This window comes from Scomber japonicus, chromosome 12 (assembly GCF_027409825.1).
Source record: "Scomber japonicus isolate fScoJap1 chromosome 12, fScoJap1.pri, whole genome shotgun sequence".
Taxonomy (NCBI): Eukaryota; Metazoa; Chordata; class Actinopteri; order Scombriformes; family Scombridae; genus Scomber; species Scomber japonicus.
Window position 1 is genome coordinate 28200917 of NC_070589.1, and position 27026 is coordinate 28227942.

Here is a 27026-nt window from a genome sequence, read left to right on the forward strand (position 1 = left end):
AGTAGATGGAAAGGTGTGTGTGTGTGTGTGTGTGTCTGTGTCTGTGTGTGTGTGTCCAGTACTGTTTCCATGAGCACCAGTATCTCATCTGTTGGGAAACCAGTTCAGACAGCCACAGCAGCAGCAGTAATGGTCTCCAGCTTTGTGACCTTTTAGGAAACAGCTATTCTCAATCATTTGTTAGATATTAAAATCAACAAATGACTAATCAACTAATGATGCTGCCGCTTGGCTTCCAAGTTAATAAACATGGAACAAGTATACAATCTGACTCCTTTTCCTGGAGGCTACGGGTCATTTAACGGAGAGAAAACAGGATGAGCTTTTTTTTAAATTACCTGTGGAGTGCTACTTTTAAAGAGCTTCATTTTCCTGTTTTGGTTAATACTGTAGTATTAAGTCCTAAAACTGTAATCAGGTGCTTAAATGAACATTGAAACATGTTTTTCTTGCTGTAATGATTCCTCCTGTTCATACTGAGCATGTGATGGAGGATAATAAGAAGCTTTAGTCGTCCAAATTAGTCAAATCAAGTAGATATCGATCAACTTTGCAGACTTTTTGATGCCAAATTGAACAGAAAAACACTATCCATTGAGACAAAAAGAGGCTAAAAAGACTGTAAATGTGTAAGATATCTGCTTTATTTGACTTACTCAAGATGAATAAAGCTTTACACTTGCTTCAGATAAACTTTTATGATCCATTTTTGCTCATTTCAGTCTTTTTAATGACAAATTTAACAGAAAAACAGACATAGTTCAGATATAGTTGTAGGTTAAGGGTTCACAATTAAAAAGGTAGACTGAGTAGTGTCACTCAAAGATGTTTAAGTCTGATTGTGGTAATTATATTATGTGACCAAAATCAACCCCTAATCACCTAAATTGATTGCAACCCAAGAAATGTATGATTTTATGGATGTTTCATTGAGAGAAAAAGAGGCTAAAAGACTGTAAATGTGTAAGATATCTGCTTTATTTGATTTATTCAAGATGGATAAAGCTTTGTATTTTCTTCAGATAAACTTTTAGGATACATTTTTGCTCATTTCAGTCTTTTTAGAGCCAAATTGAACAGAAAAACACTATCCTTCAAGACAAAAAAGAGGCTAAAAAGACTGTAAATGTGTAAGATATCTGCTTCATTTGACTTACTCAAGATGGATAAAGCCTCATATTTTCGAAGCACAGATTTTGATCATCATCACTGTGAGCACATGTGTAAGTGATGATGTGTGTGTCTTTCTTTTAAATTGCCCCTCAGGGACAAATAAAAGTGTTTTGAATTGAATTGAATAGGAGATCTCTTAAAGCTCATTATGAACAGGAGGAATAATCACAGCAATATTCATTTTTATCTCCTGATCTCTGATTTTAAAGAACAGACCTGAAACATGGTGAAACCGCCCTTTAAAAACAACTCTTTGGCAACTTTTAGGTTTGTTGTTTAGTTATTTTTTTAATTAGATTGTGTTATTGTGAGGCGTATGGTGAACTTTTATAGGGATTTTTTTATTTTTTTATTTTTATAGGACACATAATGAAATCCACAAGTGTTGAGATTAGTCGATCAGTCAATCGGGAAGAAAAATAAACTCCACAGTTTCTTCAATGGACGATTCATCTGGCTCCATCCTTTGTAATATGATACCATTTACTGCTCCTGCCTGGTTTATATTAATGCATGTTATATATCTTAAAACATGTCGGCCAGTGTTTGTCAGGACTTTTAAATGATGTTTTTTTCATATTTGATAGACTATAAACAATCAGCGCCATCACACACTGCCGCCTCAAGATAATAATAATAATAATATTTTGATGGTAGAAGTTCAATATGAGGTTTATTTGGATGCAAAGTAAAAGCCAAACATTCATGCAAAACAGATATTAATCACAACTCTGAGTAAATAAAACTTAACTAACGGTCTATAATGAATAGCAGATGTTGATTTATTAATGTTATATGTGCAAATGTAAATATTATGAGCCAGTAAAAAGAGTCTGATTTGTGTTTTTTCATGTGTATTAACCCTCCTGTTGTCCTGGAGTCAAGGAAGGAAAGGAGGGAGGAAGGAAGGAAGGATGGAAGGGAGGAAGAAGGAAGGAAAGGAGGGAGGAAGGAAGGAAGGAAGGAAGGATGGAATGGAGGAAGAAGGAAGGAAGGCAAGGAGGGAGGAAGGGAGGAAGAAGGAAGGAAAGGAGGGAGGGAGGAAGAAAGGATGGAAGGGAGGAAGAAGGAAGGAAAGGAGGGAGGGAGGAAGAAAGGAGGAGGGAGGAAGGAAGGGAGAATGGATGGAATGGAGGAAGAAGGAAGGAAGGCAAGGAGGGAGGAAGGGAGGAAGAAGGAAGGAAAGGAGGGAGGGAAGAAGGATGGAAGGGAGGAAGGAAAGGAAGGGAGGACGGAAGGGAGGATGGAAGGAAGGATGGAAGGTAGGAGGGAGGGAGGAAGAAGGAAGGAAAGGAGGGAGAGAAGAAGGATGGAAGGGAGGAAGGAAAGGAAGGGAGGACGGAAGGAAGAAAGGAAGGAAGGAAGGTAGGAGGGAGGGAGGAAAGAAGGAAGGTGGAAGGAAGGAAGGAAGGTAGGACGGACAAAAGAAGGAATGAAGGGAGGAAGGTAGGAGGGAGGGAGAAAAGAAGGAAGGAAGGAAGGAAGGAAGGAAGGATGGACAAAAGAAGGAAGGAAGGAAGGTAGGAGGGAGGGAGAAAAGAAGGAAGGAAGGAAGGAAGGACAGACAAAAGAAGGAAGGATGGCATGGTAGGAGGGAGGGAGGAAAGAAAGAAGGAAGGAAGGAAGGAAGGAAGGAAGGGAGGTAGGATGGACAAAAGAAGGAAGGAAGGAAGGTAGGAGGGAGGGAGGGAGAAAGGAAGAACAGTCAAAACAGACGGGTCAATTTGACCCGGGAGGACGACATGAAGGTTAAGTTAAGAACTGGCTGATTTGATCATTTCTACTGGAAGATAATATGAATTTGTCACCCAGCAGAGATTTTCTTACACATTTAAAACATAAAGATAATATTTCAGGTCTCTTTTTTCTTTTAAATTGACATAAATCTTATTGAGGTGCTTTTGATTTTCCAGCTGTTCAAAGGTAAAAACAAACATTCCTCTTTAACTATTAGAAATATAAACTGCTCCCTAATCAGAAAAATAAATAATACTCCAAGTGTATCACAGTTTGTGTCACTGCCACGATATAAAAATGACATTTACCGCCATGCAGGAGTTTGCCAGTATTGCCCTCTTCTGAATTATATAATGTAAAAAGATCCATAAAGTACAGCTGCACAAGCTGACGGAAAAATAGTCCTCATCCTGTCGCTCAGCGTTTAAAATGTTTTGTCTCTGCTCTCTCTCTCTCTCTCTCTCTCTCTCTCTCTCTCTCTCTCTCTCTCTCTCTCTCTTTCTCTCTCGCTCTCTTTCTCTCTCGCTCTCTCTCTGTCTCTGCATCTCTCCCTCCCTCTGCATCTCTCTATCTCTCTCTTTTTCTCTCTCTCTCTCTCTGTCTCTCTCTCTTTCTCTCTCTCTCTTTCTCTCTGCATCTCTCTCTTTCTCTCTCTTTCTCTCTCTCTCTCTCTCTCTCTGTCTCTCTCTCTCTCTCTCTCTCTCTGCATTTCTCTCTCTCTTTTTCTCTCTCTCTCTCTGCATCTCTCTCTCGCTCTCTCTCTCTATTTCTCTCTCTCTCCCTCTCTCTGTATCTTTCTCTCTCTCTCTCTCTCTCTTTCTCTCTCTCTTTCTCTCTGCATCTCTCTATCTCTCTGTCTCTTTCTCTCTCTCTTTCTCTCTTTCTCTCTCTTTCTCTCTGCATCTCTCTCTCTCTTTCTCCCTCTCTTTCTCTCTTTCTCTCTCTGCATCTCTCTCTCTCTCTCTCTCTCTCTCTCTCTCGGGTACTAATATATTCACCACTTATTACTCCTCTCATAAAACGAGTGTAAATGGTTAAAAGAGCCCTCTCCTCTGAGTGTTTTAGCTGTGCGACAGATGGATGTGTTTCAGATTGTAGTTACAGCCAAGTTGGCAAGTCCAGCTCAAATGTGGTTCTGTGATTTACAGTTGGTCCTGCAGTGATTGCATGCTAGTGTGAGTTTGTGCCGACTCATTGCAGACATACTTTGGAGCCCTGCAACCCTGGTACAGTAGTTTTGTTCATAGTAAATCTCCTTGTTTTGTGTTTTTTAGGGGTATTTTTTGGGGGGGGGGTTGTCAGTAGGAAAGATGCAGGCTGCTGCCGTCGCTCTGACTGTACTGAGCGCTGTCTTCAGCCTGGACTGTCTGTCTGCTCACCGGTCCAAACCCAACCAGATTCATCACCAGAGTGACGGAAATGCTCGACATGAGGAGACGCCACCGAAGCAGAAGAAGCAGCCGCACATTATATTCATCCTCACTGACGACCAGGTGTGTTTAGGGTTGAGTGTGTGTGAGTAGGAGTGTGTGTTTGTCCCTGAAGGAGATGCTCGGATGATGTTTCCTGCAGCAGTTATGTTAAATATAACAAGCTGTTAATGTGACTACAACAACAGATAAGTACTCTGAATACAGGATTTTACAAATAATCCCAAAATAGCAACTATATAATAACATTTATATTAGGATAGACAATTTTGTTTATGTATTTTATACTACCTATTATAATGTATTACTTCATTTAAAAAAACAAAAACATGTGGTAGAATTGTGTAATTTTCTCATTTTAGTCAGTTTTTCATGATCCAGTTTCAAGCTGCTTTGACATTTATTCAGCTTTAAGAACATGAAATATATTTTTTACACGTAATAAACAAAAACCGAACAATTTAGTAAAAAAAAAAAAAAAAGGAAAAAAAATGTTTGTATTATGTATGCATATGTTTCTATGTATAATGTAATGCTGATGTTGGGCGAAAACATAACTTTTTTTATTATGGCATAAAATTGGAAATATCCTTTCAAGTCAAAAATATTTAAAAAATTTGCAGTATCTCTCACATACAGAAATGATTTTTTTTTCTTTCTTATAATGGAAGAAAAAACTCGATCACTTACATAATAATAATAATAATAACTTTATTTTATATTGCACCTTTTAAAAACAGAGTTTACGAATTGCTTGGGCAGACAAAAAAGCAAAAGACTGACGGACAATGAAATACAATAAGGAGATGATGAGAATATAATATGATAATATATAAATAAAATAAATGAGATAAAGTAAAATAAAATGAAATAAAAGACATAGTAACAATACATAAACAAACATCACATAAAAGCTAGTCAGTAGAAATGAGTTTTGAGAAGTGATTTAAAAGAAGTCACTCATCTGCGAGCCTTATTTATATTATATTATTATATATGTGTATTTGACCGGCCCACCCAATGCTCTCCATGGCGAATTTGACTCTTATTAAAACTTCAGCTTTTTTTAATATAACTTCAGGGTTAGAAAAACCAGCATCTAGTAAAGTCACAGAGTAGTGACTATGTGCTGCTTTCAAGAAGCCACTGAGGAGCTGCGGCTGTGAGGTTTAGTAATGACTCGTGACTCTTTGTTGTTTCTGTTTGTTTTTCTTCTCACATGAAATAAACCCAAATGTTCCCAGAGGGAAGGAAAAAAGCCAAAAAATTGGGCATGAATAAAAAAAAAATAGTGGGAGGTCAGTTTGGCATCTCTCTCACAAGAGTAGCAACTTGTGTTTAACATCTCTATCAGATATCTGACATAAAGGATGCTTTGTCCTCGAGTCAAGGAAGGAGGAGAGGAAGGAAGGAAGGAAGGAAAGGAGGGAGGGAGGAAGAAAGAAAAGGAGGGAGGAAGAAAGGGAGGAAAGGAAAGAATGAAGGGAGGAAGGAAAGGAAGGAAGGACAGAGGAAAGAAGGAAGAAAGGAAAGGAGGGAAAGGAGAGAGGAAAGGAAAGGAGGGAGGAAAGGAAAGAAGGAAGGGAGGAAGGAAAGGAAGGAAGGAAGGATGGAGGAAAGAAGGAAGTAAGGAAGGAAAGGAGGGAAGAAGGAAGGAAAGGAGGGAGGGAGAAAGGAAAAGAGGAAGGGAGGAAGGTAGGGGGAGGAAAGAAAGAGAGAAGGAGGGAGGGAGGAAAGAAAGGAAGGAAGGAAAGAAGGACAGAAGGAAGGAAGAAAGGGAGATGGAGGAAGGAAAGAGGAAAGAGAGAAGGAGGGAGGGAGGAAGGACAGATGGAAGGAAGGAAGGAAAGAAGAACAGAAGGAAGGAAGAAAGGGGATGGAGGAAGAAAAGAGGAAAGAGAGAAGGAGGGAGGAAGGAAGGACAGATGGAAGGAAAGAAAGGAAGGGAGGAAGGAAAGGAGGGAGGGAGAAAGGAAAAGAGGAAGGGAGGAAGGTAGGGGGATCTGTTACTAAATGTGAATAATGTGAATCTGAAACATATAACTGAACTACTGTATGTCTCTATGTGACTCTTAATAAACAGGGCTTCAACGACATAGGTTACCATAACCCGACCATCAAGACTCCCACGCTGGACAAGCTGGCGGCCGAGGGCGTGAAGCTGGAGAACTACTATGTTCAGCCCATCTGCACACCGTCACGCAGCCAGCTCCTCACCGGCAGGTACGGACCACTCTTCAGAGCGGCCATACGTGTGTGTGTGTGTGTGTGTGTGTGTGTGCATCTGCTCTTCCGTCTTGAGTTTTAAAGTTATTTTAGTTAAAGCTGTTTTTAATTATTTTATTTGCCTCTTGTCGTCCTCCCGGGTCAAATTGACCCCGTCTGTTTTGACTGTTCCTTCCTTCCTCCTTCCTTCTCTCTTTCTTTCCTTCTTCTCTTTCCTCCCTTCCTTCTTTCCTTCCTCCATCCCCCTTTATTCGATTCCCTCTGTTCTTCTTTCCTTCCCTCCTTCCTTTCCTTCCTCCCTCCCTCCCTCCTTCTCTCTTTCTTTCCTCCCCCCTACCTTCCTTCTTTCCTCTGTCCTCCTTTGGTTCCTTCCTCCCTTCCTCTTTTCCTTTCTCCTTCCATCATTCCTCCTTTCCTCCCTCCCTCCTACCTTCCTCCCTTCCTTCTTTCCTCTGTCCTTCTTTCGTTCCTTCCTCCCTTCCTCTTTTCCTTTCTCCCTCCCTTCCTTCCTTCTTCCCTCCATACTTCCTACCTTCCTTCCTTCCTTCTTTCCTTTCCTTTCCTTCCTCCCTTCCTTCCTCCCTCCTTTCCTTCCTTCTCCCCTCCTTTCCTTCCTCCCTTCTTTCCTTCCTTCTTCCTCCCTTCCTTCCTTGACTCAAGGACAACAGGAGGCTTAATTCTTTTGTTTTTAAAAGGTCTGATAGCAAAAAAAATGCCCTTAACAATTTCCCAAAGGCCAAAGTAGCGTCTTTAAATGACTCATTTTGTCCATTTGATTAATCACAATCACAAAGTAATTAATTAACTAATCCTTTCAGGGCTAATTGATAAGCTCTGGTCTTATTTTGCTCTGGTTTCAGTGTCAGATTGCCGTAGAAATTAGTCAAATGTCTTCTTTTAATTCATAAGATTATTAGTTCAAGGTAAAATAAGACTTAATTGATCCTCAGGGAGTAAATTCAAATGTTACAATAGTACAAGAAACAGGCTGAAGAGTTAGGAAACCATATTTTTCTACTTGACTGTGAAACTGTGGTATTAATTTAAAGAAAAGCGGATGTGAAGATTCGTGTATCGGCTCATCTGTAGCGTTAACGCAATCCCGACTTTGTTCATTCTGTTTATCAAAAAGCTTAATTTGTTCTGAATGTCTGATACTTTGCTGGTATTTGTTAGTTCAGAGCCGTCTGACATGAAAGATGCTGAAGTGGACCAGAGACTAACACAGATATTGAGTTCAAAAGCTCTGGTGTGAATAAAGTAGCTCCAGTAGATCCAACCTCTATCTTTAGTATTTGGGTAAAAATGAATCCCTGGTCATCTGTACCTTTCTTCCAGATATCAGATCCACACAGGACTGCAGCACTCCATCATCAGACCTCGCCAGCCCAGCTGTCTGCCTTCACACATGGACACGCTGCCCGAGAGGCTCCGAGAGGCCGGATACACCACCCACATGGTCGGCAAGTGGCACCTGGGCTTCTACAGGTGAGATAGAGACTGCACAGGATATTATATGTTATCAGGGAATGTAGTAACAAAAAATTGAATGACTTCAGAGTTATTATATTATTTTAGATTCCAAGACAACAGAGCTTTTCCTCCTCACTTAGATGTGTTTGATTATTAGATTTTATTAGATCTGCCTGTGGTGGATATTCCTGCTTATTGACAGCGACTCAACTTTATATCTGTTTATTGCAAACAAAGCTGATTTTCAGCAATGTTTATTTCATTATTTAATAATCCCAGGTTAAAAAAGTACAACAGAGTTCATGACTGAAACTGCACCAATATGAAGGCTCTTTACTTTCTAAGCAGTCTGACAGGTCAATAGATTGTAGGCTGGACCACCACCAAAAACATTACCTTGCGAGGTCGCTAAATTTGCAAGATCACAACATCACATGAGAATTCATCTCATCAGGCTTCAAGTTATGAGCTTGAGGATACTTGTGTTTTTTTTGTGATCTCTTGAATCCAGCTGCCTCGTAAGGTAATATGATGATAGACAGATGGTTCATCCTTAAGTATTTTTTGAAGGTGCCCACCCTTTCCAAACTGTTGTCAAGGAGGACTTCTCAATATACCTTCTTACACTGAAAAAAGAGGCTGGGTTTTAATGGTTTCAATTGCAGTTTGCCCGTTATCTTCCCAACTCTGCTCAAAATGAAGTACTACATGGATTTAGATAATAGAAAACACCATATCTAGTATTGTGATTGCCATCGTTAGCAACTGTTACCAAACAATGTTGGAAATCTGATGCTCACCTTTCTTTCTCTTTGACTTTTCTTCCAGGAAGGCTTGCCTGCCCACCAGAAAGGGTTTTGACAGTTTCTTTGGTTCATTAACAGGAAGTGTGGATTACTACAGGTATGATCATCATTATTATTATTACTGGAATAAACAAGTTAGCAATGCGTAGACTTGGAACTATCTACAGACTGATTTGCATTATCACTGCCTGTCTTTCCTAATCTGGCTTTAACATGCGACATGTGTCCGGATGTCCCATCTGGATGAGGAGAACGCATGTTAAAGCAAAGTTCAAATACACAAAGAACACACTGTGATAGGAATAACCACATCTGGAGGTGGTCTGGTCCACATTGTACAATCTGTACAGTGTGACTACATCCTGTCAAGTTGAAAGGTCACCTGGCTGAGTCTGTGTCTTCCTGCTGGCTGAAGCAACAGCTACAGAGCATATAAGTAATGGCAGAAGCTGTATTGGTTTTCCTCCTAAATATTATATTAGGATGCCTGATCATGGCATTGCTTCCCTTGATCCGTCCGCTAGCACCAGGGGCGGTAATCAGATGATTATTGGTCACCAAGGGCGGCTGTGGCTCAGGAAGTAGAGCGGTCGTCCACCAATCAGATGGTTGTTGGTCGATTCACAGCTCCTCCAGTCCACTTATCAATGTCTCTTTGGGCAAAATACTTGACTCCAAATTGCTCCTTCTGCCTATGTGGAAGCCCCTGTCATCAGTATGTGAATGTGTGAATGTGACATGTAGTGTAAAAGCACTTTGAGTGGTCAAAAAGACTAGAAAAGTATATAATATATAAGTACATACTGTCTTACCAATGAGCCTATTCCTTCTTTCATCCCTCCTTTACTTCCTTCCTCCCTCCTTCCTTCCTCCCTCCTTTCCTTCTTCCTCCCTCCCTTCCTTCCTTGACTAGAGGACAACAGGAGGGTTTAGATCTGTTCAGAATGGAGATAATGAGAGTGCATATTGATTTCAGGTTTAAATGCCTGTAGATTTGATGCCACTACCCCAAAAATTGGTTCTTTCCATTAGCTGATGTGTCTATTTTTCCTTTACTTGCTCCTCGTCCTCACGTCTTAGCCTCTCCCAGTGGGTGACGCAAGAGAGATGCACGAAAGAGACAATGGAAGAATTTAATTCACCAATTAAGACGTCGTCACCCAACGTTTGATCAATCTCCAGTATTTACAATCAATCACATCACAGGTTCATTCCACATTAATTTCCCATAAGTCATACTGCATTTCTCCATCTGTCTCTAGTTACGGGTCCTGCGATGGCCCGGGTCTGTGTGGGTACGATCTCCATGACGACGAGGGCGTGGCGTGGGGCCAGGAAGGAAAGTACTCCACCGTGCTCTTCACACAGAGGGCTCGCAAGATCCTCGAGAGTTACGACCCGACGGACAAGCCGCTCTTCCTACTGTTCTCCCTACAGGTGTCGTAGTTGTGTTTGACATCCGAGAAATGAGTTTAATCCTCTCAGAATTATAAAGATCTTATTGTTTGTTTCAGGAACCGTCAAAGATGCTAAACATATTCTAGAGAACAATGAAGCCTGAATATTTTAATGCTATGTTAGTTTATGTCTGCTTGTAGGAAATAAACAGAGTTGGAAACACATGGAGGCCACATTGAAGTGTTTACTGTGCTGTCCATGAGCACCAGAAATTTATTCTGACACACTATTTAGGGCCCGATGAACCCTAACTGTTAAATTAAAAACGTGCCATGCAGAAAATATAACTTGTGTTTTAACTTAAAGGAGGAATATTTGCTTGATTTTTGTGGTCCGTCATGTTCATTTGATTTCAGCTCGTGTGTGTGTGTGTGTGTGTGTGTGTGTGTGTGTGGAGGATTGGAGGGTTTGAGACAAGGAACAGCAAAATAATTGATTTTCCCAGCAGTAGAAAGTAGGAAAGTAGGAACACTGAGTTCCAGCTCATGCACTTTGAATAGAGTTTCACCAGAAGTGCCACTTGGATGGACGCTCAGCTCTAGAAACCTCCTTCCACAAACATTACTCCAATATAGGAATAGTGACTGTGTCTGATCATAACTTTCCAAAAGTGACAATCTCATGCTCAGACTCACTTCGTGCAGTAATTGGTCAGGTGTTTGAAGGTGAGAGAGTAAGCAGTAGTAATATATAGTGCTCTCATTTAATATTTTACTCAACCATTTCTAGAGGGTTTTATTTTTGGGGGCATTTTTAGCCTTTATTTGCAAGCATAGTAGATGGCATAGAGGCTGACAGGAAGCAGGGAGAGAGAGAGAGAGAGAGAGAGAGAGAGAGAGAGATAGAGAGAGAGAGAGAGAGACAGAGAGAGAGAGAGACAGAGATAGAGAGAGGGAGAGAGAGAGACAGAGAGAGAGAGGGGCAGAGACAGAGAGAGAGAGAGAGAGATGGAGGGAGAGACAGAGAGAGAGAGAGAGAGAGAGAGAGAGAGAGAGAGAGAGAGAGAGAGAGAGAGAGAGAGAGAAAGAGGAAGGACCTGCAGCAGAAGTCCCTTGCCAGATTCAAACTAGAGATGCTGTGATTATGAAACATGTGCTTTAACTATTCGACTACCCGAGTGCTCCCTATTTCTGTCACTTTAAATGTGCATAGACAAGTTAAGCCTTCTAGGACAGGCGCTGTCTGAAAGTGTGTGTGAAGTGTGCTTTTTGGGAAATGTAGGAAATCACTAATTGATGTGTAGAGGAACATCAGAAGGGAGAGGAAAGTGGTTTAACCCCCAAAAATATGACATTATTAGGAAGGATGGAAGGAAAGGAGGCAGGGAGGAAGGATGGAGGGAGGAAGGATGGAAGGGAGAAAGAAGGAAGGAAAGGAGGGAGGGAGGAAGGAAGGAAGGAAGGACGGACGAAGGAAGTTAGGAAGGAAGGTAGGAGGGAGGGAGGAAAGAAGGAAGGAGGAAAGAAGGAAGGAGGGAGGGAGGAAGGATGGAAGGGAGAAAGAAAGAAGGAGGAAGGAAAGAAGGAAGGAAGGAAGGTAGGAGGGAAGGAAGGAAGGAAGGAAAGAAGGAAGGAAGGAAGGTAGGAGGGAAGGAAGGTAGGAGGGAAGGAAGGAAGGAAGGACGGACAAATGAAGGAAGGAAGGAAGGTAGGAGGGAGGGAGGAAAGAAGGAGGGAGGGAGAAAGGAAGGGAGGAACGAAAGAACAGTCAAAACAGACCCGGGAGCGCAACACGAAGGTTAAACTTTAACATGTGTAGATTAACTGTCTAAATGTTTTCCACCAGGCGGTTCACACTCCTCTTCAGACCCCAAAGTCCTACATCTACCCGTACCGTGACATGGCCAACGTCGCCAGGAGGAAGTTTGCCGCCATGGTTTCTACAGTGGACGAGGCGGTTCGTAATGTCACCTACGCCCTCCGAAAGTACGGATACTACCGGAACAGTGTTATCATCTATTCTACTGACAACGGTGCTCAGCCGTTCACAGGCGGGAGCAACTGGCCGCTACGAGGACGCAAGGTATCATTTATTATGTGCTTTAGAAATGTTTAACCTTCCTGTCATCCTCCCGGGTCAAATTGACCCGTCTGTTTTGACTGTTCTTTCTTTCCTCCCTCCCTCCCTCCTACCTTCCTTCCTTCCTTCTCTTGTCCATCCTTCCTTCCTTCCCTCCTACCTTCCTTCCTTCCTTCCCCCTCCTTTCCTTCCTTCTTCCTCCCTTCCTTCCTTCCTTCCTTCCTCCCTCCTTCTTTCTTCCTCCTTTCCATCCTTCCTCCCTCCTTTCCTTCCTCCCTCCTTCATTCTTTCCTCCCTCCCACCTTCCTTCCTTCCTCCCTTCCTTTCCTTACTCCTTCCTCTCTTCCATCCTTCCTCCCTCCCTCCTTTCCTTCCTTCCTTCTTCCTCCCTTCCATCCTTCCTTCCTCCCTCCTTTCCTTCCTTGACTCGAGGACAACAGGAGGGTTAAGTGATTTTAATCCATGTTGGCGGCGTGTCGATTGGTCATTCAGTTGGTCGACTGCTTTTATTCACACTGAATCAACTACTGGACGGATTATTATGAAATTTTATGAAGAAAATCATGATTCCCGACACTGAATCCTAATATCTTTGGTTATATCCTTACTTTTCCTCTCGTGTCGCCAGGTTGTCATTTATGCTTTAGAGTTGAAACGTCTTAACAACTGTTGAAAGGATTGCCATGAAATCTGGCACACACATTCATGTTCTCCTCGGGATGAATCTTACAAAGTTTGATGATCCCCTGTGGCAGCCGTGACTTAAAAATTACCTCTTTGTATTTCCACACACAGTGTTTTCTTGCTCAGCTGGTGTGGATTAATAGTATTAAAGAGGTAATTTCATACTAAAAGGACTGTAACTTTGGAAGATACCCACTTCATCTAACTAACTCAGCCTGCCTGCAGATACTTCATATTGGCTTCATATAAACTTTTGAATGTGTTTTTTGCAAAGATAACTGGATTGGATTTATCCCTCATCTCATGCATTGGAAGTGCTTTAGAGAGGCATTGTGTAATAGTCGATATAAACTTGGTATGGACTGGTTTAAGAAAAAGATGAAAATCTGTGTTGAGTTAACGTGAATAAACAAGACTGCAATCAAAGTTGATAACTGTGTTTTCAGGGTACGTACTGGGAGGGAGGAATGCGTGGAGTGGCGTTTGTACACAGTCCTTTGCTGAAACGCAGGAGACGGGTCTCTAAAGCTCTTCTTCACATCACTGATTGGTTCCCCACACTGGTGGGCCTGGCGGGGGGAAACATAAGCCAGGTTAGTAATACTCAGAACTTTATTTGAACAACAAAACCAGTGAATTTTTCTATTTTACTGCCTCTTTTTATCACTTTTTTTTGTGTCTGGCTTTGTATTTGCTTGCATGTTGTTTGTTGCTTTCCTAGCCAGGCCTCATCTTGACTACAGGATATTAAATATTAAATACCATGAACAAGGCATTGCCATTGAGTGCATTACTGACCCGTTTTAGTGTGCTGCAAAACAGAGCAGAGATAACAATGTAAGGCTTTTCCGCTGGATTTTAGTTCTGTATGTTTTTCTAGTTATCTCACCAAACATTTTTTACTCCACTATGATCTGTTCTGCGGTAATCTGACTCGCTCTGTGACTCCCGCTGAAATGATATTAACGCATGAGTTTATTTGCTGTCATGGTTAAACCAGCATGAGGACCTCAATCAACATGAATAACTGTCTTGGCCTAAGATTTTACTAATGTTCAGGATACACTGCTACTGTAAAACTGTCTTTTTTTTTACTATGATGAGGATAAATGTCTGTTGAACTGTTTTGATGAGCGAACTTTTAATAGTTCAGACATAAATTAGTTTTATGTTCAAGTATGTGCACAGCTCCCAAAAAGCTTTGTTGGCTTGTTATGCTTCATGGGCTCCACTGCCAAAGTAGATAAGCACAGCTATCTTTGCTTCAATCACAACATTATCTGATTAATATAGAAACTCGATAGCCTCTATTACCTAAGAAAATCTTTATTATTTATTCCTGTGTGGCCAATGGGTAAGTATTTGTTCTGGCAACATCAACGCAGGAAATATAAAGACAGTTTTTTATGGTTTCACAGAATCTCCTGAGGCCTCTCATTAACCTACGCATAACTTTTTCCTTGTGCTCTTTCTGTTTTCTGTGCTTGTCTCTCTGTTAGAGTCAGGGTCTGGATGGTTTTGATGTTTGGCCCACCATCAGCGAAGGAAAGGACTCACCTCGCCAGGAGATCCTTCATAACATCGACCCGCTGCACAAATCTCCTGGTGCAAGTACGACTGCACGATATGGACAAATTATTGTATCTCGATATCGAAGCCAAATATCTTGATATCGATTCAATATATGATATGACTACGATTTCACATTTTAAAGTGGAGCAACAGTGAAAATTAAGCATTCTTAAATAAAACAGCATAATAACACCAAATGGACATTACAGTACAGTTACTCAACAAAATAGTTTATTAATCAAAGCAGACTAATACATGCCTTAAGCTGTGTTTAAATAAAACATTTTAAAAAATTCTGCAGCCTCTACTTTGCAACATTAAACATTTAAATGTACAGTGAAAATGAAGTCTTTGGCTGCATTAAAATAAATAAAAATGTATTTTGCTGTAATTTCTGCTTTGACACAGATTTATAACACTTCTTGTAAACAGCACTTAACTAGTAAACTCTAGGGGGGAGGGGGCATTTGATATCATCCATATTGTTGCTATTTTAAAATATTAATATCTTGTACGATCATATCTAGAAAGATAGATATTATAACGTTCAGGCCTAGCTCCAAGCATTACGTGGGATGCTACAAGCACAGAGGGAGTCTCAGGTAACCAAAAAAAGGAGAATACTGTTGTACTCAGACGCTACTTGAGTCATTTTAAGCCCAACTCTTTACTCATTGAGAGATTAATTATTAAACAGCACACACATATACTGCAATGGGTTGTCAACTGCCTAATTCATGATTTTTTAAATGTGAACTCTTATAAATCAAGATTAAAGTTTTCGACCATGTCTTAGTTTTCTCAGTGGTCATGGATATTAGTAAAATATCTGCACATGATTAATAATAATTAATAATTTCTTTACCAACTGAGCAAACTCCAATCTCCTGCATTGTGAGATGAAAAAAAAGCTTTAAAAAAAAGCTAGTAAGTGCATCTTGAGTGTTAACAGTATATTCAGTTTTAAGCTAGCAGTGTAAATCTAGGGTTGGCGATGTCTAACAGCCGGCCAGTCTACCGCTTTGGTCCAGACTAAAATGTTTTGTGAATCCTGATAACCTTGATGATCCTTTACCTTTCCACTAGCATCATCGTTAAGTCAAGATTTAAGACCAAATATCTGCAAAACTAACAACTTTTCATATTAATCTTAACTATACTTTATGTTTACTGCTCATTACATGGTAAACAATACACCTGTTAATCATCAGCATGTTAGCATTGTCACTGTGAGCATGTTAGCATGCCGACGTTAGCATTTAGCTCAAAGCGTCACTGTGCTGATGCTACTGTAGCTGTTGATACATGCTTATACCAGAGTTTGGGATATTTTCAAACCAGATGGAGAAGAGTGGGAAGATAAAAGCAGAGACGAAGGAACCAAGAAAAGAAGTAAACACAATTATGAAAAACAGGAAAGAAGGGAAGAGAGAAATTAAGATAACATGGGAGTGAGGATTTATGCAAGGAGGACTAAGAAGATAAATATGTAAGCACCATCTCGTATAGATAGTTATGTGGTACAAAAAAAAAAATCAATGTTATTTTATCTGCTTATGTAGCATCAACAAAGCTGAGAGCAAAGGTTACTTCATATTTCTCATTCACTTGTGTGTTTTCTTTGATTTGGCAGTGAAAGCATCGAAGGACCCCGCCTTTAAGAAGTTAAAGAAAAAGAAGAAGGTTCTGAAGCAGCAACCAAAGCAGAAGTCAGCGTTCAAGTTAAAGACCACAAAGAAGCCTCGGGCGTTTCCTCATCATGCTGCTAAACTTAAACCCAAGCCTAAATCAAAGCCCATTCCCAAACCGAAGCACAAGACCCTCCCGAAATTGAAGCCCAAACCCAAGAGCAAAGTCTACTCTCAGCATCAGCCACTGCCCAATTACAAAGTCCATCTGAAGGTCCACTCCAGCGGTACTCCATACGGCCACCGGCACCCGTCGGTGTCGGGAACGTCTCGCCCCATATCTCAGCCTCAGATACAATCACACTTCAAGTCAAAATCCTGGCAGACCATTCCCCAAAACAGGGAACTGTCACAATCAGGACCATCTCAGTTAAAATCTAAGAAACAGATGAAACTCCATTTAAAGTCCAAGTCTAAAAGGACGTTACCCGAATATCAGAACATGTCTCTGCCGGAAACAACCTTACCCCAAATCCACCCAACGACCCAGTTCAGGTTCCAGCCCCCGCAGCCAGTGTGGGACACATCAGTCCAGGCTGCCATCAGAGTTGGAGACTGGAAGCTGCTAACAGGAGACCCAGGCCATGGAGACTGGGTCCCACCACAGGTACTGGTACTACATTTTAGGTCTAGGTAGTCTCATTGATTCATAGGGAGACAATCACACAACAAGCAAGAAAGTATAGTCATAAAAAACATCAAATAGTGAAGGAAGACGGCCATTTTTTCCACTTATGGCGCTTTTCCACTACACAGTTCCAGCACGGCTCGGCTCGGCTCGCCTCGACTCGTTTTTTTTTGCGTTTCAGATAAACAGTACAGAATAACTCTAATCAAGTACAGACATCAATGTTTTATTCAAATTTGAGGCTAAATGTTTAATATGAATCTTGAATGGCAGCCTGCAAGAAATCCCAAATACAGGAAGTGTGTTGTCGTGGTTCCCATTTTAAGTTTTCATAGCATAGATAGTCAGCGATATGGGAATGTGAAGGGAATAACCATGCACTAGATCTAATCTGCATTTAAAGGAATGTTTCAATATTCTGGGAAATATGCTTGTTTGTTTTGTTACCGAGGGTTTGATGAGAACATTGATACCAGTCTAATGTTTGTACAGTAAATATGAAACTACAGCCAGCAGCTAGGTAGCTTCATTTAGCAAAAAGACTGGAAAAAAGGGAGGAAACTGCTAATTATCTGAACCCTGTAAACACACTTATAGTACATCGTAGGTTGCATCCATTAATTAATCCTCCTGTCGTCCTCCCGGGTCAAATCGACCCGATCTCTTTTGACTGTTCCTTCTTTCCTTCCTTCTTTAATTTTTCTTTTGTTCTTCCCCTCCTTCTATACTTCTTTCCTTCCTTCCTTCCTCCTTACTCCTTTCCTTCCTTCCTCCCTTCCTTCCTCCCTCCTTTCCTTCCTCCCTCCCTCCTTACTTCTTTCCTTCCTTCCTTCCTCCCTCCCTCCTTACTCCTTTCCTTCCTTCCTTCCTCCCTCCCTTCCTTCCTTCCTTCCTCCCTCCTTACTCCTTTCCTCCTTACTCCTTTCCTTCCTTCCTTCCTTCCTTCCTTCCTTCCTCCCTTCCTTCCTCCCTCCCTCCTTACTCCTTTCCTTCCTCCCTCCTTCCTCCCCTCCTTCCTTCCTCCCTCCTTACTCCTTTCCTTCCTTCCTCCCTTCCTTCCTTCCTTCCTTACTCCTTTCCTTCCTCCCTCCCTCCTTTCTTTCTTTCCTTCCTTCCTCCCTTCCTTCCTTCCTTCCTCCCTCTCTCCTTACTCCTTTCTGTCCTTCCTTCCTTCCTTCCTTCCTCCCTTCCTCCCTCCCTCCCTCCGAAATAGTCTGGCATATAATCTCAATCATTAAATGCTGAATTTCAAGTCTCCTTGGTTTTTGTGTGGAACTGAAAAATGAGATAATAAATCAACTTTTAGAGGTTCTGGTCAGTGGATTGTTACCTTTGGAGAAAAAAAGTGTGTGTGTGTGCTAAATACAGACAAAGTAAAGAGTAATCAATCATCTAACTCTCTTTAAGACAATGAGTAATCTCCCAAAATGTTGAAATATTGCTTTAAGGCATGTCTATTCTAAACAAAGGGATATCTGGAAAGCCTCAGAGGCAGAGTGAAGCGGAGTTAGAGCCTAAGTTGGAGTGGAAGCAAGTGCATACTATAAAACTGTGTCATCTGCATAAAATGAATGAAATGAATCTCGACACTGATTAGATGGAATGTTATTTATGGATAGTATAAATAAAACTCATTCGGTGGTTCAGAGCCAAGAGCAAAACTATAACACATTTATTCTGACTATATTAACTCTTCTGTGTCAGAATCAGAAACATGTTTACTGCCAAGTAGGTTTACACATATTAAGGACTTTGACTTGGTATAAGTAGAGAGTAAAAGAAAAAAATGAAGTACCTATTCAAAGTGAGATCTTACGATGGGGAATGAGGTGTGGAAGAAATACAATGTTTTCTCAAGGTCTGGATGCTTATAGGATGATATGGTGATTCTGGGCTAAGATAACAACTATCTCCTTATTGCTAAACCCAACTGAAAAGTACAATTTGATCAGTTCTTGCACGGCAGGCATAATGCACGACGAGCGACTTCTCTGCAGTGTTGCAAAGTGATGCTATGTGATAGCTTGGCAGAATAATGGCGCTTTTCCACTACATAGTTCCAGCACTACTCGGCTCGACTCGACCCGACACGGTTCCAGGAACGACCTTTTCCATTACAAAAGGTGGACATGGAGAGAAACAATGGAGGACATGGAGGTGATGGTGTACTTGCTGCTGTATGTGGCTTTCTGTCACACACAAAGCAACTAAATTGAGCCGTATGGCTGTAACGCTGTTGCCGGTATTTAAAAATGGCGGGTTTGATTCTTGTGTGGGACGGCTCATGACTCTTCCAGCGACAACTCTTCTGACCAATCAGTGGCCGGCAGTCTGTTGACGTCACATTTAGTATTGGCTCGGCTCGCTTGGAACCTCAGCAGAGCAGGTACTAAAAAAGTAGCAAGTACCAGGTACTATACCTAGTGGAAACACAAAAAAATAGTCGAGTCGAGTCGTGCTGGAACTGTGTAGTGGAAAAGCACCATAAAACACCTTTTTTTTAGTTTTTTCTTGCAAATTTGCTTTTTTTCTCCTCTAAATATTACCCCCCCCCCCCCCCCCCCTTCAAGGTCAGCATTTATTTATTTATTATTTATTTACATATATGGCCCCAATACACCGTTGTTGGCTCTTAATCATGAAGAACCTCCATCTAACATTTTGATCCACAGGTTCTTCCCACTCTCCCGGGTCGCTGGTGGAACCTTGAACGAGGCTTTTCGATATTCTACAAATCCCCCATCCACAAAAACGTGTGGCTGTTCAACATCACGGGCGACCCGTACGAGCGGCAGGACCTGGCAGACCAGAGACCCGACGTGGTGCAACGGCTGCTGGCCCGCCTCGTCTACTACAACCAAACGGCCGTACCGGTTTACTTTCCACCCGACGACCCGCGAGCCAATCCCAGCCAGCACGGAGGAGCCTGGGTCCCCTGGGTGGATGAAGAGGAGGATAACGAGGGAAAATATGACGGGGTCTACAAGAAAAATAAGAATAAGAAGAAGAGGAAGAAGAAGAAGTGCCAGCTGTGCAAGCTGAAGTCGTTCTTTCTGAAACTGAACACCAGGATGATGTCCAATCGGATCTGATTCAGATCGGTGAATGTTTTCAGCCATGAGATGAATGTCAGACTTTTAGATTTTTTTTTTTTTTTTATATATATTTTAACCTTCGTGTCGTCCTCCCGGGTCAAATTGACCCCGTCTGTTTTGACTGTTTTTTCTTTCCTCCCTTCCTTCCTTCCGTCTGTACTTCCTCTTACCCTCTTCCTTCCTCCCTTCCTTCCTTCTTCCTCCCTTCCTTCCTCCCTCCTTTCCTTCTTTCCTCCCTCCCTCCTTCCTCCCTTCCTTCCTTTCTTCCTCCCTCCCTCCTTTCCTTCCTTCCTCCTTTCCTTCCTCCCTTCCTTCCTTCCTTCCTTGACTCGAGGACAACAGGAGGGTTAACATCTTCTGCAAACTGGTGAAACATTGGTTAAAGTTGGTTAATTCCACTAAGGTTTAGCTGAAGTGAACTTCTTCCAAGAACTCAAGTAAAACATGTCCTTCCACTGGTTTTCATTTGCTTCTTATTCAAATCAAAACAGGTGATTTTATTTTATTATTATTCTGAAACATTACTGTCATTATATCATGTAATTTACAGTATAGACCAGAGGTTTTCAGACAGTGAGGTTCTTCCCCTTGGTAGAGTTTAAAAGGGAGGGAGGCATGTTCATGTAAGTATTGTAAAAAAAAAAAAACTAAACAGGAAGTGAGTCATTGGCTGCTGATTTGGCCGCTTATCTACACAGTCAGCAGTTGGAGCCGCAGCTCATGGAGGCAATTAATTAATTTGACCTCTATCTCAGGGTCATAACAGTCCAATCTAAACACACAGACATGATTAAGAGCTTTACATTCAGTGTGACTTTCACTTACTGAGTTTATTATATCTATTTTAATCCATCATGAATAAACATCTGTATAATATCGGAATATGAAAACATAGAAAAATGATGCTTCTTATAACTCCCAACTTACCTGAGAATCATCCATAAACACTAATATACAATACAGAATAACCTTACTGGTAGATCGATGCGTTTTGGCCCTGATGACCCTCATAAAGGCCATAAACTGAAGTGAGTGTTGCTGGTTTTTGACCTCTTTAGGTTTTTCTTCCTTCTCTGTGCACATTAGAAGTTGGTCAAATTAAGCCTGAAACCCTTTTTCTGCCTCTACAGTTATCACTTTTTTAACTTGTCGTCAGTATAAAAGTAATCCAGTGATCATCAGTGGGTACATGTCAAACAGGAACTGCCAAATGAGCCTAAAAGTAAAAACGATAAACAGTAAACTGGGCTCAGATTGTTAAGGGAAGACGGGTGGTCTGAAAACCTCTGGTACAGATTCTGGTCATACATGTAGCATTTATACTGTCAAAGATCTGATCCGAGCTTTGGGATCTGAGGTGACACTGACAGTCTTACTTTTCATTTGGAAATTTAAAAGGGCCAGTCCACTCAGAAACCACAAATTCATATTTTCTCACTTAGTCATGCAGATAGTTTGTTTGGCTTGATTGGCCTGATGACACCGGTTGTCCGTAAATGAGTGAATGATGAAGGTGTGCCTCTCGTTTCCCCATTGCTCCGTTGCTCTTTCAAAATAAAATTAGCGAGAGATTATGAAAGCAGAGGACAGCAGCTTAATGCAGATTTAATTCCTCTGACATTTTCACAATCATAACAGCATTAAAACACGAGTCTTGCAGATCAAACATGTGACTCATGTAGCTGTGGGGCAGCTGCTCTGCAGGTGCGGCTTTATTTGACTGTAACTGCTAAAAGAGGCAGAAAAAAGGTGCATAGAGGGATCTGGGAGAGTGCACAGTAACTCTAAATAGCAACTACTCTGACTCTGACGCTCAATACAGAGTGAAAAACAAGATGAAAGAGCAAGGGGGAAGTTAACACATAAAGATATAAGTGGAAAAATATTGTTCTTGCAACTTTACAACTTGAAAGTATCTGATATGCTAATTCAATACACTTTAATAACAAATATTACTGGGATCACTACAGATGAACATTAAATATCCAGGAATTCACATTATAGACAGTATTATTGGCTCTCCCTGGAACAAATTGGCCCTACACAGTCTAGGTTTTGACCTGGTCTTGTTTAATTTCCTCCATTAAATTGAAGGTAAATGGAGTTTGGCTTGTGAAGCTCAAGATGAAAGAGCAAGGGGGAAGTTGACACATAATTAAAATAGTTAAAATGAGAATTAAAAAGTTCTCTTTCAAATCAAACATCCCAAGATATAAGTGTTCTTGTGACTAAATGTACAACTCAGAAGTATCTGCTATGCTAATTCAATACACTTTATTAACAAATATTACTGGGATCACTACAGAAAACTGCAGATAAACATTCAATATCCAGGAATTCACATTATAGACACTATTATTGGCTATCCCTGGAACAAATTGGCCCTACACAGTCTAGGTTTTGACCTGGTCTTGTTTAATTTCCCCCATTAAATTGAAGGTAAATGGAGTTTGGCTTGTGAAGCTCAAGAAATCACATGAAAAACAGTTTAACAGTTATTGGTTTTCAATGTGGAAACACTGAAAATTGATGACCGTAACCTCTGTGAATTATCTTAAGTAATTTCAGTACTTGGGACATTGTTTCCGAGCGTTACCTCACTGGTTAGACGGACGCTGGCTGGCAGTCGTATCTGAGTAGAATATAATAGAAAACCTCGCTAAATGAAATGGAAACTGTCCGCATGGATGAATAATGTTATGATTAGGTCGGAAAATCCTTTTTTTTTTTTTTGTGGTTTTGTTGAACTGGTCCTTTAATTTCTTAAGTATCCTGCCTGAAGGTGGTTTTTTGTAACCTCTGTTTCAAAGGCTGCTATAAATATTCAACATTCAACTACTTACTTGATTTATTCTGTGATTTCAGACGTTGCCAACTGAACTGCTCGTTTTTGGGTTTTTTTTGTTACTCCGTTTCATTTTAACCCTCCTGTCGTCCTCCCCGGGTCAAATTGACCCCGCCTGTTTTGACTGTTCCTTCTTTCCTTCCTTCCTCCCTCTTTCTTTAATTTTTCCTTCGTTCTTCCCCTCCTTCCCTACTTCTTTCCTCACTTCCTTCCATCCTTCCTTGCTTCCTTCCTTCACCTGAGGACAACAGGAGGGTTAATCACTCACCATCTGACAGAGTTCTCCATACAGGGACTGACTCCGCGTAGCAGTAAAAATGTATTTTAACATTGATTTAATTACATTTGTCTTTAAAACTTTCGCGACAGGAGATTCACTGATCTCAAGAATCTTTCTGCAAAATTGAAGTAAACAGGTTTTAATACTGTGTATATTTTAATGTGTAATTTGTAATACTTAAAACAGATGTTTACTTATTTCAGTGACAGTGCATGATGATGTAATCTATAAATCTCACTTTTTTTTGGTTGTTATTTGTACCTGTCTGCCACATACAAGAGGGTTTCTTTTAATACTTAATATTTTTAATGCTGTATGTTTAAAGTTTAAGTCACACATCAGTGAATATGGAGGAATTGTGTAACATCTGTTTTAAAATACTTTATAATTTAGTGTTTTATTTTCTGTATTTCTCTGACAGGAAATGGCCTTTTGATACTGTGGTTGTTTGAATGTATTGTCAGTAGCAAACATTTGTAACTATGAACTCTTGAGTCTCCTCCACTACATGTTACTGTGAACAGCAGAAACCATCATGTGAACATCATATTCAGCCTTTATGAGACTAACATCAATATTTAAACACTTTTAAAGCATTTTTCGAGACATAAAATGACAAAATCCTTTTAAAAACACCATATTTTATATTTAACACATTTCATTTTGAATTATGTGAAGTTTCAGGGGGAAAGTTGAGTTATCTAAACCAACTGGCTGAGGTTTTCTTGTATTTTAAGGATTTGTACATTTCTAATAGCTCAACAGAAGAACGCATTGGAATAATGTGATTGATCAATGATTAAGAAAACCCTTCAAATAGTATAGTGCTCTGTTATATAATGATCTTTTAAATCCAATGAAAGCTTGCACATGAACCAGCAGCTGACTATCACAGACACTTTACTAGTATACAAATCATCAATAAAAGCTTAAAAAACAACAAAAAAGAGAGAAGAGGAAGTAAAAACTTGTGTCTCATTTGAGCAAGACACCCAACCTTTAACCTTTCTGTCGTCCTTCCGGGTCAAATTGACCCCGTCTGTTTTGACTGTTCCTTCTTTCCTTCCTTCCTTCCTTCCTTCCTTCTGTCCTTCTTTCCTTCCCTCCCTCCTTCCTTCCTTCCCTCCCTCCCTCCTACCTTCTTTCCTTCCCTTCCTTCTTCCCTTCCCTCCCTCCTTCCTCTCTCCCTACCTCCTTTCCTACCTTCTTTCTCCCTCCCTCCCTGCTTTCCTTCCTTCTTCCTCCCTTCCTAACTTCCTTCCTTGACTCGAGGACAACAGAAGGGTTAAATATTTCAGTGTACTTGCTCGATATCTAACAAACCGTGACTGTGGCTGTTCTGAAACAACGACCAGTTTCTCAAAGGAACGACAGTGGAAGTGTTACTGAGAAACTGAAGAGATACTAGATGCTTTATTTCATCCTCAGTGGATAAAGATTAAAATTTACTAGCAACAGCATGCCTTTCCTCACACTAAGTTATAATATTAATAATAATAATGTGTATTTTTTGTGCAGAGAGCTCATCAGAGTATTTGTATTTGAATAAAAGTGGAAATAGGCGAAACAGTCATGTTCTTGTTTCTTGTTGTTTTTATTAAACTTCTGATTTTAAGACAGTTGAAATGCTCACCTACAAATCACTTAACAACCTGGCCCCCACCTACCTCACAGACCTGCTCCACCATTACACCCCCACCCCCCCCACCCCTCCTGTGCCCTCCGATCCTCAGAGGGAAATCTCCTTGCCCTACCCCCTCGGACCAAGCACCGAACTTGGGGGGACAGAGTCTTCTCCGCTGCCGCCCCCCCACCCTCTGGAATTCACTCCCCAAACCCATCAGAGACTGTACAGACCCCCATACCTTCAAATCACTCCTAAAAACACACCTTTTTAAACTGGCTTTTAACCTGTAAACTGTTTTTTATCCTTTTACTCCACTTTGTTCTATATTTTTTGTGTCCTCTGTAAAGTGTCTTTGAGCACTTGTAAAAGCGCATTATAAATAAAATGTATTATTATTATTTTTTTTATTAAAATAAGTAATATTGCAACCACACCAGCTCTCAGACTACGGAGAACTGCTCTGACCTCTCAGCCGAAGCTTGAACACACAGACCTGCAGCTATTTAAACAGCCATGACACACAAAGAGACGCTGAGCTATACGAGTCCTGACCTGCACGCCTCAAAACACATTTTTAAGATATTTGTACAAAAAAATAAACGCTCATAAAATCCCAACATTTGAGCTTTTCTGAATACTGTATTCGGATTCGTCTCCACTCCTGGTATGTTCCAGTGAAATGATTTACGTCGTGAGTTTTGAAGACTTTGGAGGAAATTCAGGCAAAATCAGAAGTCTTCATAAGTGTGAGTCTTTAGATTATGTGTGTGTGGGTTTAGTGATCCTTTTAACATATGCAAGACATTGTTGAAAAGCACTATGAATCAAATGTATTTATATTATAACTGATATCTCTCAAAACTAAAAGAGGCACAGCTTTTGGACTTTACCATTTTTCTTACATAGACATATTTTGGGAATTAAACAAGTCAAAAATTGAGTCCGAATCAAGTTTCAAGTCATTTTTGCAAATTAAATCAAATTTAAGTTCTAGTCTACGGCTCTGATGCAGCTACGGTTGTTATTGAAGGACAGATGTTTCATTATAATTGTTCTTAATAGATAACTTATGGACATATTTAAGAGATGACTGAATTACTTACTCCAAACATAACAAAACATCAAGAAAACCAACATCACACATTGACTAATACATGCATACTGGATACAGAAAATTCACCTTTTCAATCCTTTCATGAGAAATACAAATCTGTGGATCTGTTGAAATATTTTATACTAGTGTGTGATTCAAAATCCTGCAGCAACAAAATACAGCAATGTTATATTTTTGCTTTAAAACAGGAATTTGTTATATTTGTGTTTCATATTGAAAACTGACTGCACAGCATTCATTCAACCACCAGGTGGTGCCAGATATTAAATTAACTACAGACAGTTGAACATCTGCTGAGCTTCTTAATATTAAAAACCTCAAAGTACACACACACACACACACACACACACACACACACACACACACACACACACACACACACACACACACACACACACACACACACACACACACTTGGGCTAAAACAGGATTTTCCACGCTTGCCGTTGCCTTCCTACTTCACACTGTTTCCACAGAGGAATAATTCAATTGAGGGATTCTTTTATCTCCGAACACAAGTGGGATTATGTAATCCTCTGGGATTAAAATCCCATGAATCATGAAGCTACTAATATGCTGCTTTGATGCCCACTACCAAAAAAGTGCTGGTGCCTGCCAAGGTGTCTCTGCATATTCAACACACATGGTAAACTGGATGTAGTTAGCAGCTGGCTCCAGGAAGAGAGATGAGCCAAATCCTTTTATTCAACCTACAGATCATCTGGTTGTAAAAATGCTGTTGTGGTTAAAATAAACAAAACACATGATCTGCTTCATTTACACTCATCTCAGGAGAAACACGTATCAGACAGGCTGCTCCAGTAGGGAAGGAGTGTTGCAGCGTGATGCACCAAAACATCTCACACACTCTCTCTGAGCTCAGGATCTGTGAGTTCTAACCTTCACTCCACTGGTTTCAAACATCTCACTGCAGCCAACACTTGACTTGTGTGTGTGTGTGTGTGTGTGTGTGTGTTATGTATTGCTCTTTGTTATTATGTTTTACTTGTGATCTGCCAAGGGACTGCAGATGTAAATTAGCTTTAACCTAATGGCAACCTTTATTTTTAATATTGTACGTGGTCCCTTTATAAATATCTATCTATCTATCTATCCGTCTGTCTATCTATCTATCTATCCATCCATCCATCCATCTATCTATCTATCTATC

The 27026-nt window shown here is 40.6% G+C and overlaps 1 protein-coding gene across 2 annotated transcripts; it reads left to right on the top strand.

Moving 5' to 3' along the window:
- The first annotated feature begins 4216 nt into the window (after nt 1-4216).
- On the top strand, nt 4217-19986 carry LOC128369419 (arylsulfatase I-like). Of its 2 annotated transcripts, none has more exons than XM_053330457.1 (10): nt 4217-4403; nt 6424-6563; nt 7905-8054; nt 8868-8942; nt 10108-10282; nt 12089-12325; nt 13453-13599; nt 14506-14646; nt 16769-16873; nt 19567-19986. In XM_053330457.1, exons 1-10 carry the CDS (start codon nt 4221-4223, stop codon nt 19984-19986), a joined length of 1773 nt encoding a protein of 590 aa, XP_053186432.1. In that variant the 5' UTR covers nt 4217-4220. The 2 variants fall into 2 exon arrangements, with proteins under 2 accessions (XP_053186432.1, XP_053186433.1); XM_053330458.1 differs by having other exon boundaries at nt 16778-16873.
- Nucleotides 19987-27026: the final 7040 nt, after the last annotated feature.